At 40.3% G+C, this 23763-nt stretch overlaps 1 protein-coding gene across 8 annotated transcripts in view; it reads left to right on the top strand.

The window, feature by feature from the left end:
• Nucleotides 1-23763, top strand: part of LOC100301649 (calcium-activated potassium channel subunit alpha-1a) — a 208215-nt gene that overhangs the window by 109237 nt on the left and 75215 nt on the right. For 6 of the 8 annotated variants that reach the window (XM_090217363.1, XM_021581139.3, XM_090217362.1 and 3 more), the window contains exons 4-5: nucleotides 2289-2382; nucleotides 3910-4021. In XM_090217363.1, coding sequence (XP_090073489.1) covers nucleotides 2289-2382; nucleotides 3910-4021 — 206 coding nt within the window. Of the gene's footprint in view, nucleotides 1-2288; nucleotides 2383-3909; nucleotides 4022-10808; nucleotides 11444-23763 lie in introns of those variants that run through there. The other 2 variants (XM_090217364.1, XM_090217366.1) reach the window with 2 other exon arrangements.

Raw genomic sequence — 23763 nt, 5'->3', positions numbered from 1 at the left:
AACAGGAACTGAGTTTCTGCAAGGACAGGATGTACTTCTGGACGGGTAAGTGCTAATGCTGTTTTATGAAATATAAATATATATATTTTTGCAAAAAAATATATAATGATTATTTTTTGCAATGAAATGTGTGTTTTGTGTGTGTTGGTTTGTTTGGGTGTGTGTGTGTGTGTGTGTATATATATATATATATATATATATATTCCATTTCAGATATATATATATTTTCCATGTCAGATTATATTTTCCATGTCAGATTATATTTTCAATTTTTTTATTCAAATGGATTGGAGTAGAACAGCAAACACACACATGGCCACTGCGCCTGCATTTCCATATGAAATAGCCATTGGGTGCTGGGGGCGAGTGCAGGCCCACAACAATGGCCGGAGTTGAATGGAACAGCACTTCACCTTAGTGACTGTTCCCTCTGCTCTATACAATACATATCTGTTTATTTTATGTGATGATAAAAGGCTCATACAATACATATTTTTTGAATGTTTTCTTTCACAGTGATAGCGACTCCGACTGGGAGCTCCCCGATACCAAGCTGCCCGCTCTACCTCTGCCCCCAGTGGTGTTCATGTGCAACAGTTCATTACTGCAGGCATGACTGTGCCTCAGGGCCAAAAGGGCACAGCATGGAGGCGTCGTTGTGTTTTGTGTCGCATGAACTGCACCACTTGTTCAGTTTGCCTCTGCTTTACATTAGAAAGAGCCTGCTATGGGACATGGCACAGGCAGCAAAATATTGTGACGAGGACTTCCAAAGGGTGTACTGTTTTTTTTAATTAAATATTTATTTTCACAAAAAATCAAATGTGTGTGTGTGTGTGTGTGTGTTAGAATTGCTTTTTGATATGTTGTATATAGTTATTTGCACTACGGTATATAGTTATAGGTCATTTCACCAATTCGGCCACTTGGGTACATTTGGGCAACTTGTGTGGGACACCTGGGTGAGTTCATGCTAAATGTCATGTAGCTCACCCATTCCTGAAGTTATCATTCTGAAACTTTGCACACCTACAGTTGCCCTCTTGTTTTATCCATCAAAATTATCTCCAGCATCCTATCTGACTGTGTGGCGATTCTAGTACATTTGAAAGATGATGCTACAACAATAAAAAACAGAAAACGTATGCTCTTTCTTTCTCTTTTCTTCCACCAGATCTACTGTGTTATATTCTCCTACATTCAATTAACATTTCCACAAACTTCAGAATGTTTCCATTCAAATGATACCAAGAATATGCATATCCTTGCCTTTGGGGCTGAGCTACAGGTAGTTAGATTTGGGTATGTCTTCAGGCAGAAATTGAGAACAAAGGGATGCAGCCATAACAGGTTAAGGCAGTGCTGGAAAATGATGGTGGCCACACAGAATATTGACACTTTGGGCCCAATTTGGACATTTTCACTTAGGGGTGTACTCACTTTTGTTGCCAGCGGTTTAGACATTAATGGCTGTGTGAGTTATTTTGAGGGGATGGCAAATGTACACTGTTACTTTACATTGTAGCAAAGTGTCATTTCTTCAGTGTTGTCACATGAAAATATATACTCAAATATTTACAAAAATGTGAGGGGTGTACTCTTGTGATATACTGTATTTTATGTACCCAGACCTCACCCTGTGAAGTTTCAACTGCATACAAGATTAGCTAGCTAGCTAGCTTAGTAAACAGTGTTGACAATTCCATTTGGGCTAGCCAACTAAAATATATAGCCAACATGTTCGCTATATTGATCTTGTCAGACAATGGATGTTGCATTCAATTTCAATGTTTGAGTTGCTTTGCGTATCAGCAAATTTGCTTGCGATAATCTCGCTGCAACACTGCTCACTGCGTCCATGTTGCTTGACATAGGCGTTGATAAAGTCCAGAAAAGGCTCATTGTGAAGAAGCTCATGCCAGTTGCTCTTGAGGAATGAAAAAAACAGTATGCATACTTGCCTAAACACAGCACAACAAATTAGAGGTCGACAGGTTATGATTTTTCAACCCCGATACCGATTATTGGAGGACCAAAAAAGCCGATATTGACCAAATACTTATTTTCCACCATAATTTGCAAATAAATTCATTAAAAATCCTACTATGTGATTTTCTGGAATTTACTATATATGCATGTTATCATCCATTGAAAATACAAACTTTTGCACCTTCAAGTTCTTTCATTCCTCTTCATTTTTTCACCTTTTTTTTAAATCAGGGAAGAAGAATACATCTTCAATAAGTGAGACATTTCTAACATTTTAGTTTTCTGTGTGTTTTTGGCAGCCCCATCGAGTCCTGTCAGAACTTCTACAAAGACTTCACGCTACAGATTGACATGGCTTTCAACGTCTTCTTCCTCTTGTACTTTGGTCTACGGGTAAGTAAAGAAAGTACAAGAAAGTACAAGGCTACATAAGACTTGTACACAACAAGTTGTTACTCTAGTGAAGTTTCAATCATGTCATGGAACAAAGACCGATAACAAAGTCATTCAAGTTGAAACATCGCACTCATTAAAACTGTGGAAGCATTCATCTGTCGTTCTTTCATAACTTTTATGCCTTTTTGTACCCTGAACAAACAACCGTCATATATCAACATTAAAAGGGGGATGGTTGGCAGAGTTGAATCAATTCACGCAGGAAGTGGAATATTTACGGTGAATTCGACTCGAGTTTCAATTATCTCCAAGTTATGGAATTGGAATTGAATTGGAATTAAACTGTTTGGATTGGGATTCAATTGGAATTGAATTGGAATTGGAATTCAATTGGAATTCAATATTTTACATTTCCCAGTTAATGGAATTAATGCACTTAGTATAAAACATTTACTCCAGGATTAGTTTTAAATAACTTAAAACGTATATGTATTTCTGTATTTCTAGTATAGCTAGGCTGTCTGAGCAGTGACAGGACTAGCCTGAAAGCCTGAGGGAATTGAATTTGAGTAATTGTTGGGGATAATATTGGATTGGGGATGGAATTCTTAGAATGTACCTAACATTGTAAATAAGCTTAATTTAATTATATCTGAATTCAAATTTAGTTAGAATTGAATTTGTGGAATTAACCCCAATTCTGCTGGTGGGTTATTGAAGGAGTTCCCACATATGCTGAGCAATTGTTGTCCATTGCTCGTGTTTCTTGGACCAAGCACATCTCTTCCTCTTATTGGTGTCCTTTAGTAGTGGTTTCTTTGCAGCAATTCAACCAATGAAGGCCTGATTCACGCAAGTCTTCTCTGAACAGTTGATGTTGAGATGTGTCTGTTACTTGAACTATGTGAAGCATTTATTTGGGCTGCATCTTCTGAGGCTGGTAACTCTAATGAACCCATCCTCTGCAGCAGAGGAAACTTTGGGTCTTCCTTTCCTGTGGCGGTCCTCATGAAAGACAGTTTCATCATAGCACTCGACGGTTCTTGACATTTTCCAGATTGACTGGCCTTCATGTCTTAAAGTAATGATGGACTGTCATTTCTCTTTGCTTGTTTTGAGTTCTTGCCATAATATGGACTTGGTCTTTTACCAAATAGGGCTTTCTTCTGTTTACCACCCCTATCTTGTCACAACACAACTGATTATGTCAAACACATTAAGAAGAAAATACATTCCACAAATTAACTTTTAACAATGCACACCTGTTAATTGAAATTCATTCCAGGTGACTACCTCATGAAGCTGGTTGAGAGAATGCCTAGAGTGTGCAAATAGACAAAGAGTGGCTACTTTGAAGAATCCCAAATATATTTTGATTTATTTAACACTTTTGGTTACTACATGATTCCATCAGTGTTACTTCAGAATTTTGATGTATTCACTATTATTCCACAATACAGTAAAAATAAAGAAAAACCCTGGAATGACTGGTACTGTAGTTAATTTGTTTATTTTACCTTTCAGTTTATTGCAGCCAATGACAAGCTGTGGTTCTGGCTGGAGGTGAACTCAGTGGTGGACTTCTTCACTGTTCCCCCAGTGTTTGTGTCTGTTTATCTCAACAGGAGCTGGCTTGGTAAGTACAGAATACCTGTTTACATTTACACCTCTAAAGGTCTATTATATGGGCCAGTACTAATGTAGTCTTGGTCCTGGTTGGATTGCTCAGACCTCCAAAACAGCCTACAGGTTGGCCAAATGTGGGAGTGGTGTTTTCTATTTCAACCTCAATGGTGATCAGGTCAGCAACGCCCCCCAGTGGATTATAGTTGTATTACAGTGGTTTAAGATGGATTGTTGATTTAAATCATTGTTTTCTAGTTGATCCTGATGGATTCCTTTTTGGTCTGGTTTTACTTTGGTTAGCTTATGTTGGACCCTACCCTCTTTTCAACATCCGCAGATGCTGAGAGTAGTTGCTGGGGCTGACTGTAATAGTGGTATTGGTTGTTCATTGACATCAATCATTTGTTTACTTACCAGTGTTGGTTTCTGGTTCCTGTCAATGTACATTTCACAGTGTTGTGATATTGCACTGCTGTCAGTCTTGTATTAAGTTGCCATGATGGAATACAACAAGTAATTTCAATACCTTTCATGTCATTGAACAAGCTTTTTTGTTTTTCTTGCCACAGTACCTGGAATGATGATTGAAGTGATTGAAATTGGTCTATGATTGAAAGTACATGATGAGTGGGATATTAAAGTTAATAGGCTTTTGTTGAGTGGCGCCTGCCTGATTCACTGCTTTAAAATAGAAATCAATCTACTAAATGAATGAGTGCCTGAGTCCGCGTCCCAAATGACAACCTATTCCCCATGGGTCGTGGTCAAAAGTAGTGCACTATATAGGGAATAGGGTTCCATGTGGGATTCAAAAGACTGTGGCTAATCTCCAGGAGAGAGCGAGAGGTCTATAGGAGATTACAGATAAAGGTGATTTTCTGCTTCATCACATGCAGGTGTTGGTTAGGGATTTATCTTTATCAGCTGTCAATCAGTTGTCAATTAGCTGTCAATAAGAGCTCAGGAAAACGCCCCCCTCCTCTCAGTCCTGATCAGCATCTGACTGTAGCTTTAGCTCTGTCTGTGTCCCAAATGGCAGCCTATTGACTATATAGTGCTCTACTTTTGACCAGAGGGGTATCCTATGAAGCAAGATACAATATATCTACCTAGGGTTTTCTAAAGCTAACCAGCTTCAGGTAAGTTCATCTTCCAGCTCAGGCTTAAAGGTCCCGAACCGTCAAAATCATGTTTGTTGGCCGTCATTGTAAATAACAATTGTTCTTAACTGACTTTCCAAGGTAAATAAAGGTTAAATAAAATAAAAAATTCTCATGAAATGTGATGATATTTGGGTGGAAATAGATCAAAGTAGGACTACCAAAGTATGAAAAATGACTGTTGCTTCTAAATTGATACATTTTAATCCTAAATTTACTGGTCCCCTCCCCCATGTCAAACACTTGGATTCAGGAGGCGGGATCGAGGTTGGATTATTAAGAGATGTTTGTGTTATCACAAAAAGACACATTTTAATACAACAATGGTAACGTCATCTGTGTCTGGTGTTAGCTAGTTACTGCCTAGCTAGGTCTTCAGCCAGCATGGAACAAAAGCGGGGAAGGGTTACTCAACTCAGACTCTGTCTTCATGTCATTACATCAAGAGACATACCAAATGGAAAATGTATGTATTAGCTCACCGCCCATTCAGCCTACTAGCTCACCGCCCACTCAGCCTACTAGATCCCCGCCCACTCAGCCTACTAGCTCCCCGCCCACTCAGCCTACTAGCTCCCTGCCCACTCAGTCTGTCTTTACAGACTTCCTGGTAGTTTGACATTAGAGAAAAAGTACTTTTTCAAAAAAATAATCCCTATTTTTTTTATGGGTGATGTTTTAGTCACTCAAAAGTCACTTTTACATGGGAATCAGAATTACTGTTCGGGACCTTTAATCAGTACTATGATGTTGGATATTGTTCCTCTGCCTGATGCTAACTCTAGCAGGCTTGTAACAGCGTGTGCAAGTCGCACGAGGCTAGTCAAACGCTGAACTCTTCATTGAAACAATGCTGAAACATCAATCCATGGCAAGTCAGTGCCACATTGTCATGAAATGAAAGAAAAGTTATCTTGCAAATTCAGCAGGATATGGTGTGAAATATACTTTTAGAAGTGCCATCCTTATTTGATTACTTATCATTAATGTCGTCTTTAATGTGCTTATCAATGCATCAGCACCTTTTTTCCCCAAAAGTCAGTGGCAGACCTCATGTAACAACACCTGCACAGGATCGGTACATCCGACATCACACCTGCAGGACAGGTACAGGATGGCAACAACTGCCCAAGTTACACCAGGAACGCACAAAATCCCTCCATCAGTGCTCAGACTGTCCACACTGGCCTGTTGTAAGGCAGGTCCTCACCAGACATCACTGGCAACAACGTCGCCTATGGGCACAAACCCACAGTCACTGAACCAGACAGGACTAGCAAAAAGTGCTCTTCACTGACGAGTCTCGGTTTTGTCTCACCAGGAGTGATTGTCAGATTCACGTTTATCGTCGAAGGAATGCGCGTTACACAGGGCTGTACTCTGGAGCGGGATCGATTTGGAGGTGGAGGGTCCGTCATAGTCTGGGGAGGTGTGTCACAGCATCATTGGACTGAGCTTGTTGTCATTACAGGCAATCTCAACACCGTGCGTTACAGGGAAGACATCGTGAGGTACCCTTCCTGCAGACTCATCCTGACATGACCCTCCAGCATGACAATGCCACCAGCCGTACTGCTCGTTCTGTGCGTGATTTCCTGCAAGACAGGAATGTCAGTGTTCTGCCATGGCCAGTGAAGAGCCCGGATCTCAATCACATTGAGCACGTCTGGGACCTGTTGGATCGGAGCGTGAGGGCTAGGGCCATTCCCCCCAGAAATGTCCTGGAAATATCAGGTGCCTTGGTGGAGAGTCTCACAGCAAGAACTGGCAAATCTGGTGCAGTCCATGAGGAGGAGATGCACTGCAATACTTAATGCAGCTGGTGGCCACACCAGATACTGATTGTTACTTTTGATTTTTACCCCCCATTTATTCAATTTCTGTAAGTCACATGTCTGTGGAACTTGTTCAGTTTATGTCTCAGTTGTTGAATCTTGTTAAGTTCATACAAATATTTATTTACATTTACATGTTAAGTTTACTGAAAATAAACACAGTTGACAGTGAGAGGACATTTCCTTTTTTGCCGAGTTTATATTCATGATTAATGGAGTTAGCCCTGACTTCGCCTACCCCAGAGCAAGTTAGTTCTTAATGATTTGTTGCATAGAAATGTACCTGACTAAAAGGTGAGCCACATTCGTATGACTCGTTATCCCGAGTTGATCTCAGAGTTTCACAAAGTTACCTCGCTAAGTCCTCAAACCTAATTCGTAGGATACTCCTCAGGGGCCATAGGCAGATAAAGCTCTGTATCCAAAATGATACCATATTCCCTAGTTAGCGCACTTCCTTTGACCAGGCCCATAGGGTAAGATAACCCTACAGGCTGTCCATTATCCAAAGAAAAGACTGCCATCTGCTGGGCCTTAATATGCATCCAACTAAGACATGCTTTAGCACTCAGTTGCTTTTAAAAATAGATGGAGATTGATGGTGATGACCTGGCAATGCTATGACACTGCTATATCTGAATTAAGAGCGGGGTTTGCAGTTTTGGGACTATTCTATTGGTTCATTAAGCCAGGCAAACTCAATCAAGCCCAAGTAAAGTATTAGATATTATTTTGAATAGTATTTGAACCCAGGTCACGCTGTAACTTCTGTGGATAGAGCTTAGCACTACTGCCCTCACTGAATGAATACGCTCTCATATCCCTAGTCAGGCTCAATCTCTCATTAACTAAAGAGCCTTTTCCCAAATCTTCTGTCTGAACATTCTGACATAGATACAAACAGACACACACATCCACAAATACGCACTCAAACACTAAAGATCAAGAAAGCACTCAGGACTGTTATGTTAGTTGGAAGTAAACATGCACAGATGCCAAGTTACTACTGTAGCTAACTGCTTATAAGCTACCCTAAGTGTTACTACTGTAGCGAACTGCTTATAAGCTACCCTAAGTGTTACTACTGTAGCCAACTGCTTATAGGCTACCCTCCAAGTTACTACTGTAGCTAACTGCTTATAAGCTACCCTAAGTGTTACTACTGTAGCGAACTGCTTATAAGCTACCCTAAGTGTTACTACTGTAGCCAACTGCTTATAGGCTACCCTCCAAGTTACTACTGTAGTTAACTGCTTATAGGCTACCCTCCAAGTTACTACTGTAGTTAACTGCTTATAGGCTACCCTAAGTGTTACTACTGTAGCCAACTGCTTATAGGCTACCCTCCAAGTTACTAATGTAGCTAACTCTGGCAACGTACCAAGTAATTCTGTTGAGTGATGTTGCCTAGCTACCATGCAAGTGGAGTTTCCATGTTGACTAAGTCTTAGTTGGAAGTATAACTGTTTTGGTTTTTGATACCTTTGGATGGAAAATAAAACCAGTTTGTCATTCAAATTCAAACCTCCATTGCTGCTTTAGTAAGTCATTTGTGAGAGCTTTTCGGGGACGAGTGCCAGGGAGCAGCAGAACATTGCCCAAAAAGATAAGATAGCAGCTAATTCCCGCTCCAAATGCTCCAGCTTTTTACTCACGAGCTGTACAAATAAACACAGAAAGAGGCTTTTAGTGTTAAGCTGTCCACTGATACTAGCGTGATCGCACTTATGGATATTGAAAGAAAATAAGAGATGTTTTTTGAAAATGTTATTCTGTAATCTCGCTGGAAAGGTTTTATCTTTTGTGTTGATTTTGGACATTGGGATTTCACTGAACATCTGAATGTTTTGAATTGACTTTCATTGCACACATTTTCAATAGCAAGTGTACCTCAATTGATATACTGAATGAATAGATAAACTATTATGTAAGCTTTCCATCAATAGAATGTAATGCTTTTCCATCTGTTGTACAGTAGCATTGCTGCCCTTTCCTGCTTTGAGGTGCTATGTGGAATGTAAAAAATGTAGCTTGAATGTACAGTAGGTAGCAGTCAGTTTTTGTACAGCAGCTGTGATTAGTTCAGGATCATTGTTCTTTTTAATTCAGGATCATTGTTCTTTCACTAAAACCAGAGAAATGTATTAATGATTCCTAAAGCTTCTCAGATACTGTGCCTTTTAAAAGTATTTATCCCCCTTGGTGTTTTTCCTATTTTATTGCATTATAACCTGTAATTTAAATTGATTTTTATTTGGATTTCATGTAATGGACATACACAAAATAGTCCAAATTGGTGAAGTGAAATGAAAAAAATAACTTGTTTCAAAAATAAATAAATGGAAAAGTGGTGCGTGCATATGTATTCACCCCCTTTGCAATGAAACCCCTAAATAAGATCTGGTGCAACCAATTACCTTCAGAAGTCACATAATTAGTTAAATATAGTCCACCTGTGTCCAATCTAAGTGTCAGATGATCTCAGTATATATACACCTGTTCTGAAAAACCCCAAAGTCTGCAACACCACTAAGCAAGCGGCACCATGAAGACCAAGGAGCTCTCCAAACAGGTCCGGGATAAAGTTGTGGAGAAGTACAGATCAGGGTTGGGTTCTAAAAAATATTTCTGAAACTTTGAACATCCCATGGAGCACCATTTAAATCCGTTATTAAAGAATTAAAAAAATATGACACCACAACAACCTGCCAAGAGAGGACCGCCCACCAGAACTCATGGACCAGTAAAGGAGTGCATTAATCAGAGACAACAAAGAGACCAAAGATAACCCTGAAGGAGCTGCAAAGCTCCACAGAGGAGATTGGAGTATCTGTCCATAGGACCACAATAAGCCACACACTCCACAGAGCTGGGCTTTACAGAAGAGTGCCCAGAAAAAAATACCTTGCTTAAAGAAAAAAATAAGCAAACATGTTTGGTGTTCGCCAAATGGCATGTGGGAGTCTCCCCAAACATATGGAAGAAGGTACTCTGGTCAGATGAGACTAAAATGTAGCTTTTTGGCCATCAAGGAAAACGCTATGTCTGGCGCAAACCCAACACCTCTCATCACCATACCCACAGTGAAGCGTGGTGGTGGCAGCATCATGCTGTGGGTAGTTTTTCATCGGCAGGGATTGGGAAACTGGTCAGAATTGAAGGAATGATGAGTGATGCTAAATACAGGGAAATTCTTGAGGGAAACCTGTTTCAGTTTTCCAGAGCTTTGAGACTGGGACGGAGGTTCACCTTCCAGCAGGACAATGACCCTAAGCATACTGCTAAAGCAACACTCGGTTTAAGGGGAAACATTTAAATGTCTTGGAATGGCCTAGTCAAAGCCCAGACCTCAATCCAATTGAGAATCTGTGGTATGACTTAAATATTGCTGTGCACCAGTGGAACCCATCCAACTTGAAGGAGCTGGAGCAGTTTTGCCTTGAAGAATGGGCAGAAATCCCAGTGGCTAGATGTGGCAAGCTTATAGAGACATACCCCAAGAGCGTTGCAGTTGTAATTTCTGCAGATGGTGGCTCTACAAAGTATTGACTTTGTGGGGGGGGGGGGGGGTGGTACACTTTCTTTCTGGTGACAGTTTTGAGGAGTTAAAATACATTTTACCCTAAAATGACTGTCTATGACAGAATGTGGCCATCCTATAGACTATCTGCAGTCTGATGAGATGTACTGTACATTGTCTGGTAGTAATAGGACATACTTGCCTCACCGTCTGTCTGCCCTCTGTCTTTCTCTGGGTTGGCCGAATCCTAAAGGAGCTTATAGTGTAATATTCTGATGGATCAGAAGAGGGGCTTGCTTTAAGCTTGCCGTACACCAATGATGATCACAACGAGGATGCTACAGTATGAGTGTCTGTGGTAAATCTGATCCCAACACACCTAAATCTCTTCCTGCTGGACACAGACATGTTGAGCCCACTTGCTCGTCTTTTCTCTGCTGTCCAATATGGACACTGAGAGCCTTTGATTTGCTGTGTGATAAAGGAAGGGGAAAGAAGCAGTGGTTAGATAGGGTAAGCTGTTGTAAGGAATTGGAAAACGTGGTTCCAGGGGATGTTGTGAAGCCTTGAACTGAGCTGTTTGGACACCGACTGACAAGAAGCAACAGCTGGGCATCTTACTTTTTCGATTTCGAGAAGCTTTTGCCGACTTGCCCGTCATTTAGCCAAAGGTATTTGTCAGTCTTGGAAGACAGACATCATGATTCCGACTAAGATGTTAGTGTACAGAGGGCCCGAAAGGGGCACGCGCTCTGAGACGTTTCAGAACACGTGGAGACGTAAGAAGTCTTGCGGGGAGCTCTTTCAGAATGGCTACAGGGTCAAGATGGGCCAGCGACGGCAGGCCGTGGAGAAAAAGGACCGGGACAACCTGTGTCACACCTTGACTTCCTGTTTTCATTTAATCTCTTACTGGGGTAAGAACTTAAGATGTTGCTAGCCGATGTAGGATATAATATAAATATAATATAAACCCCCTAATATAAACCCTGGTCCAAATTCCACTGGCGGCTATCGTGTCAGCTGGAGAGAGAGAGAGCTCAGGTCCAGGGTTTGTGTTGTGCGTTGTGTTGCCATCTGGACGAAGCTTCTGTAACATCAATATAAAAATTTGTGTGGAGGAAGTGAGACTCTGAATGATTTATATATTGTATTTATAGATTATAGATATTTGATTTACAGTAACATTTTTGTTACCAAAGGCATGCTTTACTGCACGTCTATGGAGATTAATTTCACTTTATTGTTGACTCTTGGAGCTGCAGTTTAGCTAAAGATTATTTAGGATTATTTACTAATTTCAAGAGAAGATATGCTTTAGAGTCTACAAGTACTTTAGAGTAGAAATTGCTGTAAGAAATGGTTTTAGTGGCCTTGAATCATGCATTACGGTAATGTTTTTTAGTTACTTTCTAGGATTGACACAGTCAATCTTTTGAGGGCATTTGTTTCTACATAGCTTTGGTGCTATTCTCACAAGCATGTGGTGAATTTTAAAAACTCGTAGTACAAAACTCCAAACTGGTAACACTTGTAGTACAGCAAGTCTTATATTCAAAACCTTTTATTGTGCATTAATCTTTCACCATACAACCATTGATCCAAAACATATGTTTACTGTAAAATACCATGAGAACATTGATTTAATCATCAAAAGAAAACATGATATCTTCTCAATTTAGTTGTTTTTAACAACCAGTTAATCTAATAGCAAAACATTTCAAAATGTCCCTTTAAATGTAGTATTCTACAGTTCTGTAAATTACAAGACATTACACTGTTTTCACATTAGGCTATACACGTGTTCAATATGGAATTGGTGGATGCTAAGCTACAGGACTGTTTCGCTAGCACAGACTGGAATATGTTCTGGGATTCATCTGATGATTCATCCATTAATAAGTGCATCGATGAAGTATTCCCCACAGTGAACATGTACATATCCCAACCAGAAACAATGGATTACAGGCAACATCCTCAGTGAGCTAAAGGCTAGAGCTTCTGCTTTTAAGGAGGACACTAATCCGGACGCTTATAAGAAATCCCGCTATGCCCTCCAATGAACCATCAAACAGGCAAAGCGTCAGGACCAAGATCGAATCCTAATACACCGGGCTTGCAAACTATCACGGATAACACAGGAAAACTCAGCCGCGGGTCCTGAGCCTACCAAACAAGCTAAATACCTTCTATGCTCCCTTGGAGGTTAGCAACACTGAACCATGCATGAGAGCGCCAGCTGTTCCGGACAACTGTGTGATCACGCTCTCCGGAGTAAGACCTTTAAACAGGTTAAAGGTCATGAACAGTCAATCATGTTTTTCATAACGTGATTATTTGAAGGGAACCAGATCAAAGTATGATGACCCAAGTACGAATAATGACTGTTGCTTCTACATTGATAAAGTTTGATGATAAAGTTACTGGTCCCCTCCCTCATGTCAAACACTTGGATTCATTATTAAGGGGACAAGGCGACGTCACCTTAACTCTCATTTTAATACACCAATGATAACCTAATATTCTGATCTGCTTCTGTTCTGTGGGTGGCATTGTGTGCTCTTTTCGAAGGATGGATCCCGGTCTCTCCGGGGCTATGGGATCTGGGTGGTCGGGGGTGGTCTGCAGGACATTGGGATAACAACCCAACTTGGGATGAAGAGGACTTTTAGCAGGTGGAATAGTGGGGGCCAATTGGAGGTTTACCTAGTAGCAATGCAAATATCATGGTACAGCTATATAGACACTCAAACATCATGTTACTTTTTAATGGTACGTTTAAAAACATATATTTTGATAAATAGAATTTAAACTTGTGTCTCATTATGGTAAGTGGTGAAATAAGTACAGCCAGTTATAATTGTAATGACTTAGCAGATAATATGAAAAGACAATCAGTATTTACCTGGCTAAAAAAAGAAGGAATATAATATCTATTGTTTACAGGAAACGCTTTCAACAATTTTAGATGAAGTTTTGTGGAAAAAGGACTGGGGGGGCGAAATGTATTTCTCCCATGGCAAAGAATTTCAAAAGGGGTGACAATATTGATTAACAGTAATTTTGTTCCAAATGTGAAAATTGTCCAAACAGATCATCAAGGTATATGGAATATTTTAAATGTTTTATTAGACAATAAACATATATGGCTTATTAATCTCTATGGTCCAAATAATAATGATCCAAGGTTCTTTGAAAATATATACAAGAATGTATCAACTCTACAAGCAACACTAGACTCTATTATTATGGTGTGGGATTTTAATACGGTTTTAAATACCTCTATGGACCATAAAGGAAATCACACTACAAACTATCACCCTCAGGCACTTAAGGAAATCATGAATGTCATGGATATATTGGAATTAGTGGATATATGGAGGCTTAAATTCCCTGACCTAGTGAGATATACATGGCAGAGGCTTAATCAAGCTAGTCGTCTTGATTACTTTCTTATGTCATTCTCTCTGGCACCAAAAGTTAAAATAACTGTTGATAGGGGACAGAATGCGGTCGGATCATCACATAATTGGCATGTATATTACTCTCACAGAATTTCCACGTGGGCGAGGATATTGGAAATTTAATCAAAGCCTACTGGATGATAACTTGTTTATGACTAGAACAGAAGAATGTAGAACTGACTTTTTCCGACATAACATAGGTACAGCAGATCCCCTTATTGTATGGAACACTTTTAAATGTGCCTTTAGAGGCAATGCAATTCAGTACTCATCTATAAAACAAAAGCAATTTAGATCAAAAGACTCCATATTAACAAAGGAAATTGAAGGACTAACAGAACAGTTAGATAGCAATAAAAACTGTACCATAGAGGCACAGAATAAGTTAAAGTAAAAACAAAAAGAAATGGAGGAACTTATTCAAGAAAGATCCAGTGTAATATTTTATAAAAAATAAAGCGAACTGGATGGAATATGGGGAAAATACACCAAATTCATTTTCAATCTTTAACATAGAAATGCTACCAAAAAAAAATAGATTGAAACTTGTTACAAATGATGGAGTCACGAATGATTCACCAAATTAAATTTTGAAAGAGTAAGTAAAGTACTTTTAAGGAAATGTTTTTGCGTCAGTCTCCTCCATCTCCGCTAACCGAAGCTAAAATTAACATCTGTACAGAAAGACTCATGTGACGGCCAAATTATAGAGGGGGAACTTCTTGATGCAAGAAGTATTGCAATCTACTGTAGAGACAGCCTGCAGAAATCTGTCATACTATCCAGGTCTATGCCCAAACAGTTCGAGCTTCTACTTTTAAAGATCCATCTCTCCAGAAATAAGTCCCTCACTGTTGCCGCTTATTATAGACCCCCCTCAGCTCCCAGCTGTGCCCTGGACACCATATGTGAATTGATTGCCCCCCCATCTATCGTCAGAGTGCGTACTGCTAGGTGACCTAAATTGGGATATGCTTAACACCCCGGCCGTCCTACAATCTAAGATAGATGCCCTCAATCTCACATAAATTATAATGGAACCTACCAGGTACAACCCCAAATCCGTAAACATTGGCACCCTCATAGATATCATCCTGACCAACTTACCCTCTAAATACACCTATGCTGTTTTCAACCATGATCTCAGCGATCACTGCCTTATTGCCTGCATCCGTTATGGGGCCGCGGTCAAACGACCAACCTTCATCACTGTCAAACACTCCCTAAAACACTTCCCAAGGCACTTCAGAGGGTAGTGCGTACGTCCCAGTATATCACTTTAGGGCAAAGCTACCTGCCATCCAGGACCACTACGCCACGCGGTGTCAGAGGAAGGCCCTAAAAATTGTCAAAGACCCCAGCCACCCCAGTCATAGACTGTTCTCTCTACTACTGCATGGCAAGCGGTACCGGAGTGCCAAGTCTAGGACAGAAAGGCTTCTCAACAGTTTTTACCCCCAAGCCATAAGACTCCTGAACAGGTAACCAAATGGTTACTCGGACTATTTGCATTGTGTGTCCCCCCAACCCCTCTTTTACACTGCTGCTACTCTCTGTTTATCTTATATGCATAGTCACTTTAACTATACATTCATGTACATACTATCTAAATTGGCCTGACCAACCAGTGCTCCCGCACATTGGCTAACCGGACTGTCTGCATTGTGTCCTACCACCCACCAACACCTCTTTTTATGCTTCTGCTACTCTCTGTTCATCATATATGCATAGTCACTTTAACGATACCTACATGTACATACTGCGTCAATAAGCCTGACTAACAGGTGTCTGTATATAGCCTTGCTACTCTTTTGTCAAATGTCTTTTTACTGTTGTTTTATTTCTTTACTTTCCTACACACACACACACACTAATCCCGTAAGTAGAGGATGCCTAGATGTTCTTTAAGAGTGCTTTCCTCTTCCTCTTAAATAAGCATGCCCCTCTCAAAAAATGTAGAACTAAGAACAGATATACCCTTTGGTTCACTCCAGACTTGACTGCCCTTGACCAGCACAGAAACACCCTGTGGCGTACTGCACTAGCATCGAATACCTCCTGCGATATGCAACTTTTCAGGGAAGTCAGGAACCAATACCCACAGTCAGTTAGGAAAGCAAAGGCATTTTTTTTTCAAACAGAAATGTTCATCCTGCAGCACTAATTCCAAAAGGTATAAAGCTCAATAGCCTTGGTTTCTCTAATGACTGCCTCGTCTGGTTCACTAACTACTTACAGTATCAGATAGAGTTCAGTGTGTCAAATCGGTGGGCCTGTTGTCCAGACCTCTGGCAGTTTCTATGGGGGTGCCACAGGGTTCAATTCCCGGGCAGACTCTTTTCTCTATATATATCAATGATGTTGCTCTTGCCGCTGGTGATTCTCTGATCCACCTCTACGCAGACGACACCATTCTGTATACTTCTGGCCCCTCTTTGAACACTGTTAACAAACCTCCAAACGCGCTTCAATGCCATACAACACTCCTTCCGTGGCCTCCAACTGCTCCTAAATGCTAGTAAAATGAAATGCATGCTCTTCAACCGATAGCTGCCCGCACCCGCCCACCCGACTAGCTTCACTACTCTGGACGGTTCTGACTGTGTGGACAACTACAAATACCTAGGTGTCTGGTTAGACTGTAAACTCTCCTTCCAGACTCACATTAAGCATCTCCAATCCAAAGTTAAATCTAGAATCGGCTTCTTATTTCCTTCCTTATTTCCTTCACTCATGCTGCCAAACTTATCCTCGTAAAACTGACTATCCTACCAATCCTTGACTTCGGCGATGTCATTTACAAAATAGCCTCCAACACTTTACTTAGCAAATTGGATGTAGTCTACCACAGTGCCATCCGTTTTGTCACCAAAGTCCGATATACTACCCACCACTGCGACCTGTATGCTCTCGTTGGCTGGTTCTCGCTACATATTCGTCGCCAAACCCACTGGCTCCAGGTCATCTATAAGTCTTTGCACGGTAAATTTACGCCTTATATCAGCTCACTTGTCACCAGAGACAACACGCGCTCCAGCAGGTATATTTCACTGGTCGTCCCCAAAGCCAACACCTACTTCGGCCGCCTTTCCTTCCAGTTCTCTGCTGCCAAGGACTGGAACGAATTGCAAAAATTACTGAAGTTGGAGACTTATATCTCCCTCACTATTGGCCTATTTATTGCCTTACCTCCTTATTCATTTGCACACACTATACCAATTTTTCTATTGTGTTTTTGACTGTATGTTTGTTTATCCCATGTGTATCTCTCTGTGTTGTTGTTTTTGTCGCACTGCTTTGCTTTATCTTGGCCAGGTCGCAGTTGTAAATGAGAACTTCTTCTCAACTGGCCTACCTGGTTAAATAAAGGTGAAATAAAAAATAATAATAACACAATTAAAGCCTTTAAGGTTAGGAAAACTCCAGGGCTGGATAGCATACCAGTACAAGTATACTTTAAAAAAATATATAGTCAGAGGACCATTATTAGCATGTTTTAACCACTCCTATATGAACGGTAGATTATCAGACACATAACAAGACGGTCAGATTTCGTTATTACTGAAACAGGATCCAAGTGCTGTATATATAAAGATCCAGTTTAAATAATTGGAGGCCTCTTACACTTCAGTGTTGGGATGCAAAAATTCTAGCTAAATGCATTATGCATAGAATTAAAAAAATATTGTCAGATATTATTCATCCTAATCAGACAGGTTTTTTACATGGACGATACATTGGAGATAATATAAGACAAGTACTGGAAACAATGGAATACTATGAAATATCAGGGACACCAAGCCTGGTTTTCATAGCTGATTTTGAAAAGGCTTTTGATAAAGTACGACTGGAGTTTATATAAAATGCCTTGAATATTTACATTTTTAGAGCCTCTTATAAAATGGGTTAAAGTTATTATTGTAACCCTAGGTCTAAAATAGTAAATAATAGCTACATCTCAGAAGTTTTAAACTGTCAAGAGGAGTAAAGCAAGGTTGTCCACTATTGGCATATCTATTTATTATTGCCATCGAGATGTTAGCTGTTAAAATCCGTGGCTTAAAAACAAAAGGTGTCATTGTACGCTGATGATTCATGTTTTTTTTAAACCACAATTAGAATCCCTCCACAGCCTCATAGAGGATCTATTAAAACCAAATCATGATAAATGTACTGAATTACTTATTGGATCACTAAAAAATTAAACTTTTATGTTACTGTATAGTTTACCAAAAGAAAAAAGGTCTGACGGGCATGTGGACATACTCGGTATACAAATCCCGAAAGAAAGAAATGATCTCAGTCCAATACATTTTTTTAGAATGCTAGCAAAAATATATAAGATCTTGCTACCATGGAAAGGAAAATACCATGGAAAGGAAAATGGAGTTATGTCACACATGCAGCTAACACAGACATATGGAAATGTCTGCTCTACCCAAAATTATAACCAACTAATTGCAGCATTACCACAAAAATGGAAGAGGCAAGTAGAACGGGGAAAAAGTAAGGAACTTGTCTGTCGGGCCATGCATTAAACATAAATGGTTAAAGAAAATTGTGATAAATTTAAAAAAAAAAACAATTTAATTTAAGGACCAAAAAATTGACAGCTGTGCCATATAAATTGCAAAATAGTTGGGAAGAGATTTTTGATGTACCTATTCCATGGCACATGGTTTATGAATTGACACGCAAACCGCCGGATTCAAAACTTTTTTCAATTTAAATTATTATTCACATTTCTTGCAACCAATAGAATTGTATATAAATGGCGATACAATCTTCCCAGCTCTGTAGATTTTGCTGTGAGGAGGCAGTCATTAGATCATTTATTTTGGTACTGTCCATATGGGGCTCTTTTTTGTCACAGGTCCAGGAATGGCTGAAGAATTGTAACAGTTGCATAGAACTAACGCTGCAGATAGCAATACTGGGTGATTTGAAAAGTCATAGTCAATCAATCAATAATATAATTATTTTAGCAAAAATGTTTATCTTTAATTTACAATCTGTCAAAGCTATGAGAATAGAAAGGTTCAGTAATTTTATGAAGCATCACAGCACAGTTGAAAAATGTATGGCAAACAGAAATCCAAAATGGATGGTGATAAGAGATAGAAGGTTGGGACTAATAACAAGATAACCAATGTAAAACATACGGTTTCTGTAAAATGCATATAGGTTCTGTAACGGCATTCATTAGAAGAAGGTGTAGACCAAGGTGCAGCGTGGTACGTGTTCATATTATTTATTGACTGAACACTGAATACAAAAGAATAGCCGAAACAGTTCTGACAGGTGCAGCAAACACTAAACAGAAAATAACTACCCACAACTAACAGTGGGAAAACAGGCTACCTAAGTATGGTTCTCAATCAGAGACAACGAAAGACAGCTGTCCCTGATTGAGAACCATACCCGGCCAAAACATAGACATACAAAACCTAGGCAAGTCGGTTGGGACAAGTCGGTTGGGACATCTACTGGTCCCAAAAAAAACAAAAATGCACACAGGAGGAACTCAAAATCCCAAAACACCCCATCGCCATCTAAAAATAAAAAATAAAGTTTAAATTAAGTGCTTAATAAAATATAGTAGTATATGTAGATGTCCTGGTGCATGACAAAAGTAATTTTTCCAACAATTGTTTACAGACAGATTATTTCATTTATAATTCACTGTATCACAATTCCAGTTGGTCAGAAGTTTACATTCACTAAATTGACTGTGCATTTAAACAGTTTGGAAAAGTCCAGAAAATGATGTCATGGCTTTTGAAGCTTCTGATAGGCTAATTGACATAATTTGAGTAAATTCGAGGTGTACCTGTGGATTTATTTCAAGGCCTACCTTCAAACTCTGTGCCTCTTTGCTTGACATCCTGGGAAAATCAAAAGAAATCAGTTAAGAATTGTAGACCTCCACAAGTCTGGTTCATCCTTGGGAGCAATTTCCAAATGCCTGAAGGTACCACGTTCATCTGTACAAACAATAGTACACACGTATAAACACCATGGGACCACGCAGCCATCATACTGCTCACGGAGGGAAACACATTCTGTCTCCTAGAGATGAACATACTTTGGTGCAAAAAGTGCAAATCGATCCCAGAACAACAGCAAAGGACCTTGTGAAGATGCTGGCGGAAACAGGTACAAAAGTATTTATATCCACAGTAAAAAGAGTCCTATATCGACATAACCTGAAAGGCCGCTCAGCAAAGAAGAAGCCACGGATCCAAAAACCACCATAAAAAAGCCAGACTACGGTTTGCAACTGCACATGGGTACAAATATCGTACTTTTTGTAATAGAACTGTTTGGCCATAATGACCATTGATATGTTTGGAGGAAAAAGGGGGAGGCTTGCAAGCCGAAGAACACCATCCCAAACGTGAAGCACGGGGGAGGCAGCATCATGTTGTGGGGGTACTTTGCTGCAGGAGGGACTGGTGCACTGCACAAAATAGATGGCATCATGAGGGGGGAAAAAATGTAGATATATTGATGCAACTTCTAAAGACATCAATCAGGAAGTTTAAGCTTGGTTGCAAATGGGTTTTCCAAATGGACAATGACCCCAAGCCTACTTCCAAAGTTGTGGCGAAATGGCTTAAGGACAACAAAGTCAAGGTATTGGAGTGGCCAAAACAACAAAAAAACATTATATTCTCTTACTTAATTAGTACTAGTATCGCCTTGTAACCAACATCAGAGAAGGCGTGTTTGAAGAGGGGCATGGTTTATATAGCTGTGTTTAGTGTTAGCTAGTTACTCGCTAGCGAGGTCTTCAGTCAGCATGGAACAAAATGGGAGGAAGGGTTGTTCAAAACTCTGATGCAGTTGTCATGTCAATACAGCCGTCAGTGCTGCTGTAAACCGCATCATGAGACCCTTCAAAATGGAAGATGTATAAAAAAAAATGTAGATCATTAGCTAGGTTTCCATACACTTGGCAACAGATTTTCATGCGAGTATTGTAAAATCTGCATAAAAACAATATGTGTAACCTATCTAAATGACTATCGCCCCGTAGTACACACATCTGTAGCCATGAAAGGCTTTGAACGGCTGGTCATGGCTCACATCAACACCATCATCCCAGACATCCTGGACCGACTGCAATTCGCATATCGCCTCAACAGATCCACAGATGACGCAATCTCTATTGCACTCCACACTGCCCTCTCCCACCTGGATAAGAAGAACAACTATGTGAGAATGCTGTTCATGAAATGTTTGTGGTCATGTTGCAGCAGTGTGTAGGAGCGAGATTCCAAGATATGGGACGTGTGCAGGAGGATTGTGTAGTCTTGGTGGATAAAGTTGTGTGTCAACTGTAGGAGGGCCCACGATGCTGGCGATTGGAAGTAACCGGCACAAAAGAGGTAGGTTGAGGGGACCAGAGTCAGAGTAGTGCCGGTGTCGTGTGTTGAGACTTTATCCATCTGCATTGCTTTTTGTTTAGTGTTTTAGCCTGAGTTTCTGTATAGCACTTTGCGACATTGGCTGGTGTAAAAAGGGCTTCATAAATACCTTTTGTAGTAGTAGATCTGTACCAGCACAGAGGTTTGGCCAACGAGTGATATATGCTTCAGTAAGGTTGGCTTCTTAGGGTTCATAGCAATGGTTATCAACTGTACAGCAGAAATGGAATGCAAATCACAAAAAAATAGATGTGGTGGTGGCCGCTGCAGAGAAGTATTTGCGTATACAAGATTTGACTTCATTAGAGTTACAGGGTGTGTTGAGGTGTGGGGTCCCATCCTCCCAGGCCGTTGGCATGGTGCAGGAGCAGATAGGGTCAAAGTCGTGGGTTTTTATGTAGGGTTAGTTGTAAGGGTGTTTTCCTTTTTCCTTTTCCCATTTTGTACCACAACGTATAATGGATTTATACTATAGTCCAGTTGGGGGCGGTAATGCAACATATTGGATGCCAACAGCAGTTAAACCCCACCGAAAAAGATGAAGAATGCTGTTCATTGACTACAGCTCAGCGTTCAGCACAGGAACCTGAGATTAAACACCTCCCTCTGCAACTGGATCCTGGACTTTCTGACGAGCCGCCAGCTGGTGAGGATAGGCAGCAACACTTCCGCCACGCTGACCTTCAACACGGGGCCCCTCAGGTTTGCGTGCATAGTACCCGCCTGTACAACCTGTTCACCAACAATTGTGTGGCCACGCATGACTCTAACACAATCATTCAATTTGCTGATGTCATGACGGTGGTAGGCCTAATCACAGATGATGATGAGACAGCGTACAGGGAGGTGGTCAGAGACCTGGCAGCGTGGTGCCAGGGTAACAACCTCTTCCTCAACATCAGCAAGACAAAGGAGCTGATCGTGGACTACAGGAAACAGAGGGCCCAGCACACCCACATTAACTGGGCTATAGTGAAGCAGGTCGAGAGCTTCAAGTTCCTCGGTGTCCACATCACCTAAGGAATTATCATGGTCCACACACACCAACACAGTCCGGAAGGGGGCACGACAACACCTCTTCCCCCTCAGGAGGATGAAAAGATTTGGCATGGGCCCCCAGATCCTCAAAAAGTTCTACAGCTGCACCATTGAGAGCATCTTGAGTGGCTGCTTTACCGCTTGGTATGGCAACTACTTGGCATACAAGTTGCTGGGGCCAAGCTCCCTGCCATCCAGGACCGCTATACCAGGCGGTGTCAGAGAAAGGCTCTAAAATTTGTCAAAGACTCCAGTCACCCAAGTCATAGACTGTTCTCTCTGCTACCTCATGGCAAGCGGTACCTATGCACCAACTCTGAAAAGGACCACAGCTTCTACCCCCAAGCCATAAGACATCTAAATAGTTAGTCCAGGTAGCTATTGGTTAACCGTTTAACTATCTGCATTGACCCTTTTTTGCACTAAATCTTTTGACTCATTACATACGCTGCTTCTACTGTTTATTATCTACCCTGTTGCCTAGTCACTTTATCCATAATTATATGTATAAGGGCTAAGGGATGCTTACTCTATAAGGGATGTTTTTGTTACATGCAGTACATTTCTGTTCCTGTCAATATCAGATTTAAAACCATAATAGTACATTGCCGTATATATCCTACTTTATACTTTACAAACATACATTTTAGTTCTGTAGGTGTCCACATATGTATATAGCAGACAACAGTTTAAAATCTATAGGATAAGTATGAGTAAATTGTATTTTAATAAATGAGAAGGCAGTCATATCAAAAGTAATGTGAGCATTGCATTGTGAAAGCAAGTTTTCTATATGAACATGTATTGATTGCAATGTGGATTTACCATACTTGTAAAAAAGCGATTGAATTTTTTTTTATTATGAGTAACATAATCTGATTTGATAATTTAGGAAATTATGGACAATAATCATTGAAAATGGAGGAAAATACAATATATTGTCATTTTTTTAAAACATGTTATTCTAGGTGACACAACATTGACAATAGACTAGGTCTACATCTACTGTACATGTGCTGTAGTACACTTAGTTAACCCAGGAGTTTGTGGGATTGACATACTGTTGTGTGCCATAATGAAACAAACTTTTGTGCTATAAAAATAAGCAATTAATTATTTCACATCGAACTGTTGGATGATTAGATTGTACTAATAATTAGATTGTACTGGTGAGCACGACTAGCCACAGGCTGTTTGGTTTTGTGTGGCACAGGCCACACACACATGCGACAGCATTTGGCAATTGCACCTTTGTTTGGCAATTGCACCTTTGTTCTTAAACTCTTGGAAGGGTACTCAGATTTA

This window comes from Oncorhynchus mykiss, chromosome 23 (assembly GCF_057628025.1).
Source record: "Oncorhynchus mykiss isolate SJ-2025 chromosome 23, ASM5762802v1, whole genome shotgun sequence".
Classification (NCBI taxonomy): Eukaryota; Metazoa; Chordata; class Actinopteri; order Salmoniformes; family Salmonidae; genus Oncorhynchus; species Oncorhynchus mykiss.
This window is presented reverse-complemented; position numbering and strand designations above follow the sequence as displayed.